General features: G+C 43.7%; 1 protein-coding gene across 1 annotated transcript in view; it reads right to left on the bottom strand.

Annotated features, from left to right (window-relative positions):
- OVCH1 (ovochymase 1) overlaps nucleotides 1-13837 on the bottom strand; it is a 54224-nt gene that overhangs the window by 10078 nt on the left and 30309 nt on the right. Inside the window, 1 exon segment of the mRNA XM_050324843.1 lies at nucleotides 10756-10926. Coding sequence (XP_050180800.1) covers nucleotides 10756-10926 — 171 coding nt within the window.

Raw genomic sequence — 13837 nt, 5'->3', positions numbered from 1 at the left:
ACACCTCAGAGCAACAAGTATTTTGATGGCGAAAATGATGGCAATCCCAAACAGTTGTGCATCCTGGATGGGAAATTCCTCCTTAGTATACAGGATCACTTGTGAGCTATGGGAGCAGGGCTGTTGTGTGAAAAACTGCAGTTTGAGGAGAAGGAAAGGTAGAGACCACTAAGTGCTATATTAGAATCGCCATATAAAGCATTGCCAAAGGAATGGCAGGTTACATCTTCAGTAACACCCTTCAGGAGCAGGGTGAACCTGCAAGATGGAGGATTTCAAAAAGTCTTATAAGAAATGCACCTCAACACAGTACACAGGATAGTTCTGAGACTCTCAGAAGAAAAGCTGTGAAATGTTTATTCTGCCATAGATGAAAAACTTGGAAGAAGCTGGGAAGAAAGACCAAGAGTTCTCCTGAGGGTGAAAGAGATGGTTAAAAATGGCCTTTCTCACTGTCAGTCTAAGAAGTGTACTAAATCTAAAGTAGGTCTGTTCCAAATAACTCTCATACAGACCAGGAGAGAGTTTTTTTACCCATGCATTGAGGTGACAGTAGTCGAAAAGATAGCAAAATTTAAGTTTAGTCCAGTAAATCTCCCTTTATTTCACCAGCTGTTTTAAGAGAGTATCTTTTATTACTCATGCTTTTTATGAGGGTCCTTTTTTTTTGTTACAAGTCTTGTCAAAAGCACGCTTGCTTTTAAGATGCTGAAGGGTGTTTTTGAAATGGCTGCTACTAAATTGTCTAAGGCAGAACAGAATATAACTTCCTTGTCTTGGAGTGGTGAGCAGATTTAAGAGGCTCATATTTCTCTTAATGCAGCTGGATGGGCTTTCTTTCAGCAGAAGCAGACTTTAAAAAGTGTTTGTTGCTATATCATCTCATTTTATACTCAGGGATTGCTTTTCAGAAAATATAAACCACTAGGCAATCTAGAAGGAAAAGCCTAAAACTGATAGAGAATGCAGGAGGCAAAGTGCACCCTCAGATGGTCCAAAACTGAGAGGAGAAACAACCCCATACACCAGTACAGGCTGGAGAAGAGAAGACTCAGTGGCATCTTATCCGTGTCTATAAGTACCTGATAGGAAGGAGTAAAGACAGAGCCAGGCACTTGTCAGTGATGCCCAGTGGAAGGATGAGAAGCAACGGGGACAAACTGAAATACAGGAAGTTCCAGTGAAATGTAAGAAAAACCTTTTTTCCATGAGAGTGGCCAGATACTGAAACAGGCTGCTCAGAGTTGTGGAGTTTCCACCTTTGGAGATATTCCAAACCTCACTAGAAACAGCCCTTTACCACCTACTCCAGGTGACCCTGCTCTGGGCAGGGGTTGGAGTGGAGGCTTCCAGAGGTGCCTTCAGCCCGTGGCCATTCTGCAGTTTTGGAGTGATAATGGCCAGCCTGGCCCCAGGCAGCCAGATGCACCAGGCTCTCTCTCTCAGGGCACTTTCTGTCCAAGGCACTCGTGGACGTCAGCCTTTTCAGAACATTCCTGTGACAGATGGTAGCCCAGGGCTGAAACCAGAGATAGCCCCAGAGCAGCACAGAAACCCTCTGTAGGTCTTTGATGCACCTGTTTCAGCTCATTCAATTCTACCTTCAAGATGAGTCAAAGCTGGAAGTTTTACTGAATTCTGGACTAGGATGTCTCTGAAGAGCAAAAGAAAATTCTGAATGCGTTATGATCTTATTCTGTTGGCCAGTAGAGGGAGGAATGAGAGAGAAAATGGAAAGTCATTCTTGATTCTCTGAGACTGTGTAGCAACTCTCTATCATATTGGCACCAGGACTTCACAGCCCCGGGGCCAAACTTGTTCTGTCAGAGCTGTTGTAATGGATAAAACCACATGAGATTTAGCTATTCTTGTAGGTATTGTAACCACACTGAACAACCTGCTATGTGGCTAATATCAAGGACTGAACCCAGCTGTAATCGGTCCTGGTAGCTGACTTATCACTCTGAACAAGTTTCCCATACACCTAGAGCAGCATTTGATGCATTAAAGTCTGTGTTTCACTTAAACTTTTTCTCCCCTAACAAGGCTGTAAATTGATCAAACGAGACTGCTCCATTCCAGCCATTCAGAAGGGTGTCCTCTGATACAAAGTGAGGAGAAAGCACTCTCAGGGCTTTACTTCCAGCCCTGAACTTCTTCCGGGACTGAGAGGGGACAGGGGACAAGATCAGTCCCCCACCCGAACCTTTCATTGCTTTCAACATTTCATTGCAGAGGGAAAGAGTGCTGTTCTTTCCCTTTCTGATGCCCTATCGCTAAGCAAAGTAATACCTGGTGAGTGGTTTGCTCATGTGTAATACTGAAACAAGTTAACCTCACAAAAGATAAGGTTGCAGGACCTGTCCCAGTTTGCCACCACTTTCTAATGGAGTTGCATATTCTTTTTAATAGCACAAGATTATAAATGATGCATTTAATGCTGAAAGTTATTGATGGAGAACTATAGGAAAATAAGTTATAGTTTAATCTAAAATTAGGTCATGTTTTTCTGTGTCCAATTTCAAATATGGTTACCCACTTGCCTCTGGCCTGAGTAAGCCCCAAGGTGAACAGGATCCAGGTTGTGCTGCTGCTCCAATGCAGTTCTGTCACTGAACTGTGTGAGCTGCACCAGGCATCTTCATTTCTCCCTCTTCTTCTCCAGAACTCCACGTTGGCAATTTTAATAGAGTTCTGCTCTCAAAATAGCATTTCCAGGACATCCTAAACGGTGTCGAGTCCCAAGTGCAATTTTCAGAGCTGAATGTATGGCACATAAAAGCCAGTCAATCAGCCCTCAGTGACACAGATCCTTCTGCATATAATTGCCTCATGAGCAGCCCTTCGGAAAAACTGTGCTCAGGCTTGAGCCTGGCTTTTGATTGAGATGCCTGTGAAGCTTCAGTCTGGTGTTTGTAACTTGCTATGCACACTCAGTTACTCTACATAACCTTTTCCAGAGTGTGAAAAATGTACACCTTCTGGAACTTTTTCGGTAGAAAAATGGGAAAGTAAAACATGATGGAGATTCTCTCTCCTTACTTTGTTATTTTAATCTGTCAGATTCCTCCCAGCTGAATTTCATGGCAAATGAAGAAACATGTTGTGTACAGTTAAAAACTGCAATACAGTCAAGGATAGAGGATATTCTTCTCAAAGATTAATACAAGCCTTAAATGGACACTGAGACACGTCCACGTGGTGGCAGCAGAGGAGGAAAGTGAGGAAATACCTGCAGGAAGCCCGAAGATAAAACATTAGGAACCTGAGCTGAAGCATTTCTTAGTTAAGTGCACACTTAAAGGCATGCATGTTCAAAATTAGGGCTGTGATCCAATGTGCTGAGCATCTGTGACCACCCTAATCCAGCCAGAAGACTCAATCGCCATCAGAGTAAACAAACATGTGGTCACCTGGCATATATACACTCATCTTCTCTCTCTCAAGAAAACTGCTTCAGCTGTCACAAGTCAGAAATAAAGAAAAATGAGCTTAATAAAAAGGAGGTGGACAAGAAAAACCCTCAAGCAACTAAATAATGGTTTTCTACTCTCAGAGATATGCGGTATAATTGAGGCTGTTTTATTTTTTTAAAAAGTTAGCTCTGCTTTGCCTCTTGCAAGCCAGGTGAGTGTATTTTTCCTTCTGCCTCACCACTCTGACAGGCTCACATAGCTGGACAAGGCTCCCAGCACTCTCCAGACTCCTAACTGGTACAGGACCATGTGGATATTTACAACCCAGTCACCTCTGGGCAGAACTCCCAGGGAATTACAAAGGAGGAGCAGGACACAGCACACACTTTTGCTAAATTTCATACTTTTACTTTGGAGGAAAAGAATGTACTGAATTCCAGCTGAGCTAGAGAAGGGAGTGATAGGGTAAGGTGCTCCTTAGGCTTTTCACATGAACTGTATTTCCTCAGCAACTTCTGTGAGAGAAGAGTGACAATTACTGAGGAATTCAACTCAAACTGCCTCCACTGAAGTGTTTTAATTTCTTGATAGCAAAGTGAGAATAGCTCCCTCCCAACTGGTCTCATTACCAGATAGCCCAAGCACTGCTGTGCTCACAGCAGAGTAAGCTCCCTTTTTCCAACCCACTCAATGTCAACAGTAGCCAGTGCTGCCAGTTCCTCAAGAAATGGTGTCTGTTGGTGGTACCTTCACATAAAACAGGGGGACACAAAGCAACTAATCCTTACTAGTGTGTGAGTGCAATCATTCTGCATCCAAAGAAAATATAGACATGCAGAATATGTCCCCAGGACACAGGACAAGGTAAATGTGGTTCTCCATAAGGATGGTGGCTGAGCACTGATATTAGTGTTCAGGGTAGCTCTGTATCACAAAAATTCAAACCCCAGTTTGAGCACTGTCTGCAGTTTCCATTAACTAGGATTCCTCTCCATGGTCAGGGGAAAGAAAGGAGGCAAACAGCAGTGGTTAGGGACCCTGGGAAATCTGTCATGGACTGTCTTCACTGATGACCAACTGCAAGTCTTCAGGACTTAGTTTTACTCTCCAACTTACTGCTCAGACTGAAGAGCCCTCACTCCCAAATAAAACATCTGTGCCCTCTCTCCTTCTGGAACCTGCTCTCTTTCTTGCTAGTGTGAACATGGAGTCTGTCATGATTTTAGAGCACGGTGTGCTCCTGCTGTCGTGCCTTTACATACGAGTCCCCGTCCTCTGCCTATGGCACACATTCCTTACACCTCTTCTTATCCACTGTATCTTGTAGTGTTCCAGGTCTCCTGTCCCGTCCTGAGCACTAAACCTCACATGCAAATGCAAGTTAAATACAGTTTAGGATTCATGCTGGACACTTTTATCTGAAAACAGTGGAAAGCAGCACATCACTTGACAGGAGCCTGCCACTGCATCTACCCATAACACAATGATTTTCACACAGACACAAATTCAAAGTGCTCGAATCCAAGGTGGCACAACTCCACCTTGCTGGTCAGAGGCAGCAGCAACCACCCATTTAAACTGCCTTGGACCAGACCTCCCTTGTGCATCAGTGGGGGCGATATAGGGTGATAGCATTTCTGTAAGATGCCTTAGACAAGGGAGAGAAAGGACCTGGAGCTTCAGACTGTACTTTGGAACCACATGGGAGAAGCACAAGGCTGGACACAGCTTAGTACAGGACAAGCAAATTAGCAACCATATCACTTAAATGCTGTGATTTTTAAAAGGCATTTTGAAAGGAAGAGAAGCCAGTTCCTCCCAGCTCTGCTGAAGCCCCAACTGACTTCTACCTTATATAACCACCTTTTCCAATAGACTGGGTAGAAGTTAGTATTTACTAAGCCCGAGACCACTTTTCTCTCCAAAATCACACACTGAAACTATTTATGCTACCCTTGATATGCATGAATTTCAGGACCTGCTAGTCAGCAGTAGATTTTTGCTGGTTTTTTTTTTTTTGCAGAAATATGGCTTTTAATAGGTCCATTCACAACTAGCAGCCAAGCAACTGTGAGTTCCTCCTGAGCAGGCAGGCCCAGCTAATTTCAAAATGAATTGCTCTGTGAAGGAAGCATAGCACTTCCCAGATCACAGAAATGGTTTACCGGCCCAAGTCTCATATAAAATAGTCTCTTGGTGAGAAGCTGCACAGTTTTAAAATGTGTCAGAGAAACCATTAGGTGATAAAAATTCACAGAGCAATTTTGCCAAAGAAAAAGCATAAATAAAAAGTGCATCATTTCTCTCCCAGACTTTCTCGCAAGTCAGCTGCATTCAAGGAGCTGTGCTGCAGCTACAGGCGAGCTAAAGGCAATTAAAAAGCTTTGGCTGCCTTGTGTCAAACCTTCAGCTTGTACTCATGCACTTTAATCAGAAAAGCAGCAATTACATAAACAGTGCCACTAAATTAGGGGCGAGCAGAGAGTGCAGTGAGCATAGGTCAAATCCTGCATGTGTCTTGAGAAGAAAATAGCAACTGATCCTTATTAGCATGTGAGTGCATTCATTCTGCATCCAAAGAAAATATACATACAAAGAACTGGCTCTTGCAATGAAATGTAGATGTTAAAACAACAGCTTCCAGCCAGTTCAGGCTATTTTGCTTCAAGGATATACGGATCTGCTTTTGAGTTTGTGAGGGTTTAGTTATGTCAAAAGTTACAGATTCTTCTTGGAGGCCTCTCAGTCTATGTACAAATGTGACAGGCTACTTAGAGCATGAAAAGAAAGATATCTGAGCCCCAACATTAGGCACAAGCTATTCTGGGAGAAAAAAGTAATCAAAATTTCACACCACTCATCTTAATCCAGCACTTGCTAAAATTTTAAAAACCTCTGCTTGTAAAACCAGCAGCTTGTAGTTTCTTGTTAAGCTACTTTTAAGCAAAGAGAAAAAAAATCCACAAAGTGAGAGCAATGAATCAGGAAAACATCTTCACTGCAATTAAGTAGAACATCCCTCTTTGATAGGACAATCAACTTTGTGCAGTAACTGCAAAGAGAAGGACATTTATAGCAGCATCAGGATGTGCTGTGTTCCCGGCTACTTGAGAAATTGTAATGAGAATTCTGTGATTTCCTAGTCCCATTCCTTGTGCCATAAAAAGCTCACACACAGCATTCAGGCACAACCAGCTAATGCCAGCCAGAAGCCCTCCTTCTCTCTCCAGACTTTAATATACAACCCCTGGAGCCCAAGGAACCAAAATGCCAGGTTAGTCTGAACTGCAGCTTGGGCTGGTGGAGGAGCTGGTGGTCAGGAGAATCTTCTCTTGATTTTGAATTCCTGTGTTGACACTGCAGCCAAATGGCATAGAAGAGTTAAAGCTGGGGCAGCAAACACTTACTGTGCCCTCTTTAACCATAAAACCATCAGTGTGGGATTTGTGCATGGATGTTTCTGAAAGGATGAATCAGGAATAACATTTGCAGTGTAGTAAAGCTGCTGCCCTGCAGTGAAGAGCTATTCTGCAAAAAAATAAATAAAAAAAAACCCCCAGCAACAAAGCCACAATGCTTTATAGATTAATTTATGATCTACCCTTGCTTCAAACAAGTCTAGAACTAGAGGAAAGAGCTCATTAGAGTCCACACTTACGGGAATTACTTGTCACGCTTTAATTACGCAACTCTTCCCCAACATTTATGCCTCCTTCTTCAGTATTGCTGTGCCTCTTCCTTCAAAAGATGCAAATAATTCTTGGATCTGCTGTTCCCTGCCCCTCAGAGGTAAATTTATAACATAAGATCCAGACTTGCTTTAAAAAGCTGGGGAGGGAAAACTCCTCCGTGCAAAGCGCTGCACCTCACCTTGGATTGTGTCTCTTCTGTTACCAAATACCTCTGCATCAAACAGATGGAGACCATGCAGCAGATCTTGAGGGGCAACATAAAGAGCAGATATCCTACACATTCATTTCAATTTTAGCTCTGCACTGGAAGTCCAAATTATTTTACATGGTGACACTTTCCTTAGCAGGTCAGTAGTTACATCCCTCAGCACCTGGCTATCCCTTTCTACCTCATAAAACAAAAAATGTTCAGAGGAGTGTTAATTTCTGTCCTTGAGGTTTGCCAGAAGCTTTCTGGTGCAATTTAAGGTATAAAGTCCCACGTGGCAGGCCAGGGGGTTCTGCTGCCATCACTAACATGTCCCAGAGCCTGGTTTCACCCCACAGCTCTGTCAATCTCCCAGGGCATGGACAGGAGCATTCCTAGGACAAGGCTATCACTTCATTGGGAAGTGCATCCTCTTTCCAGATGTAAGAAGTGGTGACTGGCACATCAGGAACCCTGGGGACAGGTTTCCTTCTGCCTACCTCCCTGCCCCCAGGAGCAGGCAGGGTGACTCATCCTGCCTCCACATCTTTGAAGGTTTCAGTCAGTATGTTATTCCCCTACTGCCACACACATTTTCACAATAGGAAAGCTCCCTGGTCTGTGATACAGCACTAAATTGCAAACCCTAAGCTGCTCTATTTGCACAGCTGAAGACACGTTGTGGAAATCACATCTTTAAGCCAAAACCACAACACATTTGCTGTCATGATGGTAGAGCAGTTTTTTAAAGTTAGTTATAACACAACAAGTCAGTCATCAGCAACAGCAGCCTGACAAAATACTGCAATTTACAGCTCTGCTAGTTCAGGGGAACTATTATTTTTGTACAGATTGACTGATGTTTTCTGAATTGTGCTAGAATATGAGGTTTTCTTTCCATAAGCAGCATGGGATGTGGATAGGAGAAAGAAGGGTTTCTTTTAAGCAACAGAAATGCTGGTATTTTGTAAGTCTACTAAATCAAAAGTTACACACATGATCTTTTAATTATTGTATGTATGTGTGTATTAACTCTGAGCTGGTGTAAGGGCAGGCTGCAGTTCTTCAGCCATTTAGCAGCAGATGGTTGCCAAGTTCACTTGGTTACATGACATCATGTTGCTTCATCACATAAACTCTCATGTTTGTATTTCCATTTTTAAGTGGACTACAATATAGAGCACAGAGATGGAAAAGAGCTTCCTACCTTCTGTTTAAAGAATGGATGTGTATGCAGTGCACAAGAGTGCTGAAACCAGAGGAGATGGATGCAGGCAGAGGTTTCCTGGCTTGTAATTTATTGATACATGTGATAGGGCCGAGCATTAAAATCCTCCTTCACGAGCACATTTCACTTCCAAGTCTAGTCCAGCTCATAGAAAAATTTAGGTAAGTCTAGCTCCCCCTCCCTGCCCCCTCCAAGAAGGTACATCTAAAAGAAAAAACAACCTTCTAGCAAATGGAATCATGTCAGTATGGTCTTCCTAATAGGAGAGACAAGACTAAAAGCTTGACACAGATAAATCTCTCTGAAACCTGAAGGCATATTTACAATGGATGAGCCATCACACCAAGTTTCAGATCACTTCCTTTCCAGCAAAGTAACTCTACAGCCAAAGCAGTCCATCTTCCCTACCCGTGCTGCTGCTGCAGCAGCTACTTTACTTCTGGTAAATCAGGTTATCCAAGAGGAACAGGGATACCAATTCTGACAGATGAATACCAGCTGTTGTAAAGGACTTGATGCTGGCCATGCACCCAGACGCTGAAGGATAATATTTCCTAGGCATCTTTCAGGAACTGAATTGATATCAGTGCTACAGCACCACAAGGTTTACTGCAGTAAAAAAGGAGGATTTCTGAAACAGAGCACTCAAGTCTGAACTTCCAAAGAGGAAGGGTTTGGAGGGAAGTGATCTGAGTCACAAACCTGGTATATATGACAACCTGGGGAAAGGAAAGAAGAGACAGCCTGGCTCCTAGGTGGAAAATGTTTCATACACTGCAGGCAACATGCAGGGAGCAGGGGAAATCTCTCTTGGCACTGCCCCCAGCCTGAGCTGGCACTGCCCTCGAGTGGTCGTAGGTGCTCTTTCATGTCAGAGTAAGGTGAACTCACTGCCACCTCCTGTCTCTCCCCATCCTGCTGTTAAGATCTTGCAGCAGTGTTTGTTCCTCTCCACCGTGTGCCAGCAGCTGGTTGTTCCTGTTGAACTGTCTGTGTTGGAAAGCAAATTCCCATCAACACCAGGTACATCTTTCCTGCTCTTGCTTCTGTCAGCCCTCTGCTTTTCTTGCTTTTCAACTCGCTGCTTCATCTCCCCCCTCCTCCCAAATATCCCACAACAAGACTGCAGAGCAGATGAGACAGAGCTTTAATAATGTATGTGTTCCCTTGCTGTACTTACTGGATGCCCAAGAGCACTGTTTTAATGAGTCAGATCAGGCTTTCTCCTAATACCACTGTTTGAGGCCACAGCACAGTCAAACTGAACATATTTTTAAGGCTGTTTCTAAGAAGATGAGAGACGAGGCCCTCCAAAGAGACATGGATCCAGGGACTTGAAGGAAGACACTTTCCTCAGGCCAGTTTGACCCCAGACTTCACTCCTTCAGTGCAGAAGCCTCCCATCATCAGTGCACGTAGTTAGACAGTTCTTTGAAGAACTGTGGTATTTTCTTTGTGGATACTACTCAGAGGACATGGCAAGATCCATGTGCTATATAGCTTCCTATTCACAAGCTCTGTGCTAGTGCACTGGTTCTATTTACATCTCATTTCCCTAATGCTTAATATTTGTCTTCAGTTTTTATCCTTTCCTTTCCCCAGGTCCTGCCCCAAGCTGCACATTGCAAACTGGAAGGAGTAACTTCTCTCAGCTCTGTCCAAGCTTGGCACTTTTTTTGTATAAAAATCTAAATTATATACTGCAGCAAAATATTCCTCTAACAAAAATATTCTGGGGTTTAGAGAAAGGGTACAGGCAACTTAACAGTTTTCTTTTAAATTTCAGCTCCTGCAATCTCAAACATTACTTTGCTACCAGCACAGAGGTGCATATTATGTTAGTGCTGTGCATACCGGTCTTTATGAAGAAAAAAAAAATAAGAACAGCTCCCTTGGGACATGCCTGCTTATTTTTGGCTCATTAACTTTAATGGAGTCAATAGTACAGCTGTAGCAGGTTGGGAAGACAGGTAGAACAGGTGACCTTTTCTATTCTCTAGGTCATGTCTACCCTGTACTTATACCTTAAAGTCACATTTCTAACCCTCATTCTGTATTTTAGCCAGATTAGAGGAATCAATCCTGCCTGAAGGCTTGCTGTTCATTTCACTCTTACATAGATACACAGATGTCTTCACAAACCCCTTCCCACACACATACGAAACACTGTGCCCCATGTCTGAGACCTATTATAAGCATTAACCCTGGCACAGCTGAATATGGTGGAAGTACAAATGGTGCCTGGATCGATGGGTTTCTGCAGCTCCAGGAGTGCCAGGTCACTTCTGAGAGGAAACCCACCAAGACCACAGTGTGTGCACATGGCTTTCACAAGCAGAGGGTTGACATCATTCACATCTGGCAACAAGTATTTGCTTCCCCACCAGCTGTTCTGTCTGAGCACTGGGCAAGGAAGAAGGAAAGCAAATACTTATTTCAGTCTAAAAAACTCTATAGTTCAGACAACAGGAAGAGCCCACAGATCACCTGTAGCATCTGCTGCTGAACAACACTCACACTTCAGGACTTATAACCTTGCATCACGGGGACGCTTTTGGGAATCCAAGCTGAGGTCTCAGTGCTTTGGGTGCTGTGCTGACAGAGAACCTTGGCTTGTACCTCTGAAGTTTTGCTGCCGTTACGATTAACACAGGGAGTCCAGAGGCGAGTCAGCCCCTCACCTCCTCAGGCACCAGACCCCAGTGCAGATGGAGCTCACAGTGAATCTACAGCTCTTGATGAAGCATCTGAGACCTATGCCACCCTCATAGGTATCTACATAAATCAGAGATGAAGGTTCAACAGAAGGATGTGGTACCTCTGCCTCATGAGGCTAGGAAGTACCTAATACAGGCATCAGCACGTTTAGGGGGGCAGAGGACAAGCTCTCCCAGGACTGCATGCACACATTAATTACCAGGTACACATCCAAGTCCATACTCCATCTCTACTGCCACCATTGCTAGCAGCACGGGATGCTACACAGGAGGGTTTAAGCTGCTGGAGGGCAGCTCCACATGGCCTCAAACAGTAAACACGTGGGAAACAGCAAGCCCATCTCTCTTTTCCAGGACTGACAAGATGACAATAGTAATGGCCCTGTCTGGAGGCTACCAAGATGTGTACAGGCTGGCAACATGTCCTGGGTAAGCAGCTCTCCACACATTTTCCAGGAAAACATATTCTGCATGTGAAAATAATTTCCTGACCTTTTCAGCTGAAACAGTATTTATGAAGTGTTTCCACTACAGTAAGTCTTCATTTTACAAAATTAGTTTGCTACAGTGTTCCCAACCATCTCCAGTAACAGCAAATTAAACAGCACATAAACAACCTGTATCCCACCACCAGCAGCTTCCACTGATCACAAGAGATGTCAGCACAAGAAAGGAAGGGAACAAAACTGGAAGAGAAGAGTATTCACTTTGCTCAGAAACTAGTAAAACAGAAGATGAATCTAGAGGAAAAAAAGGTTTAACAGAAAACAAATCCATTTAAATCTTGTCAGTGGTCGAACTGGTACAGAGAAACCTGCTGAGGATTTTGAGGGCTGAGGTACAACACATCCCCCTATTTCCCGTCTTCTGGTGGATCACACTACGGGAACCAACCTTTTAATAATGGAATCCCTCTCTCCCTTCTGTGTGCCGCAGGAAAAGGCACAACCCTCTAATACGAGCAGCCAAGCTCTCAGGCAAAAGTTAGCACAGATGGCTTAAACTGTTTGTTTTTCTGGTTCCCGCTTACAGTGTCGGGTTCCAGGCAGTGGTTATTAATTAATCCGAGGTCACTTACATGCTGAGACCAATCGTTCCTCCCAATAAGCATCTGTTTTAAACAAAAGCAAGCCAATCCAAGAACTAGTTTAAATAATCAGTCATTCCTCAGGGATGTTCCTGTATTTGGTTCAGTGGCAGTGTGAACTGCAGAGATACAGGGACTACCACCTAGTGTGGAGTGCCTGGGGTGAGCACTGAATTAAGTCGCTGCAGTTTTGAATACATCAGAGCATGGAAGAGTATCTTGAAATGATCTCAGAAAGTAGCTTAAGGGAAAGCACATTCAGCAAACAGTGTGATAACAACAGCACTGCTTTGTGGCTGTCACAGTTTAACCCCAGCTGGCAGCTAAGCCCCACGCAGCCCCTCGCTCACTTCCCCACCAGCAGGATCAGGGAGAGAATTGAAAAAGTGAGAAAACTTGTGGGTTGAGATAAAGACAGTTTAATAGGTGAAGCAAATGCCATGCACACAAGCAAAGCAGAACAAGGAATTCATTCACCACTTCCCACTGGCAGGCAGGTGTTCTGCCATCCCCAGGAAAGCAGGGCTCCATAACAGGTAACAGTTACTTGGGAAGGCAACCACCACCACTCCAAACGTTCATCCCCAACACTTCCTCCTTCTTCCACCAGCTTTATATGCTGAGCATGATGCCATATGGGATGGGATATCCCTTTGGTCAGCTGTCCTGGCTGTGTCCCCTCATAACTCCTTGTGTACCCCCAGCTTCCTTACTGGCAGGGCAGAATGAGAAGCAGAAAAGGCCTTGAGTCTGTGTAAGCACTGCTTAGCAGTAATAAAGACATCTCTGTTACCCAACACCCTTCTCAGCACAAATCCAAAACACAGCCCCACACCAGCTACTTTCAAGAAAATTAACTCTACATTTTATTACATGATTTGGTGGAATAGTCTACATTGTTTCAAGGAATTCCCTAAATAAAACTGACTACCATCACACACTGGTTTAGTGGGGTGAAAGGAGAGCAGGGCTGACAGCATACTTTTTGGGGTGATGAGGGAAAGGAAACCAAGCTTGCTGGAAACATGAAAGTTGTAGAACCTTGATGAGGATTTTAAACTTCCACCCCTGTGGCTGAACATCTGGGAACATGCTTCAGACAGGCCTGGTCAACCTGGCTAAAGTTCATGTCTTCATACAAAGTGCAGAGATCTTAGATCCAACATATTTGAGATTTTTGGATTTAGGTAAGGTTTGGGACTTTTCTGGTGAGGTTTTATTTTGTTTGGTTTTGGGTTTGGTTTTTTTCCTTCAAGTATCCATGTATTTCTCCCAATACACATAGTAGCCCTGGTAGCAAGAATTGAAAGTGAATACGGTAAAATAGGGATGTGAAGAATTAAGAAAGTACATTTAGTACTGACATGGCTAATGTTGCTGGTGACCATTTCATACCCAAATGTTGACACTTACCCAAGACAGAGATTAACTCCCAAGCCATAAACATAGAATGTGCATAAAAAGAAGAGAGGGATTTTTTTTTTTTTTAAAAGGCTTTCTACCCCTTCCC

This window comes from Myiozetetes cayanensis, unplaced genomic scaffold (genome assembly GCF_022539395.1).
Source record: "Myiozetetes cayanensis isolate MyiCay16 unplaced genomic scaffold, myiCay2020 scf3, whole genome shotgun sequence".
In the NCBI taxonomy this organism is placed as follows: Eukaryota; Metazoa; Chordata; class Aves; order Passeriformes; family Tyrannidae; genus Myiozetetes; species Myiozetetes cayanensis.
The sequence above is the reverse complement of the archived record's forward strand: the minus strand, read 5'-3'. Positions and strand labels throughout refer to the sequence as shown.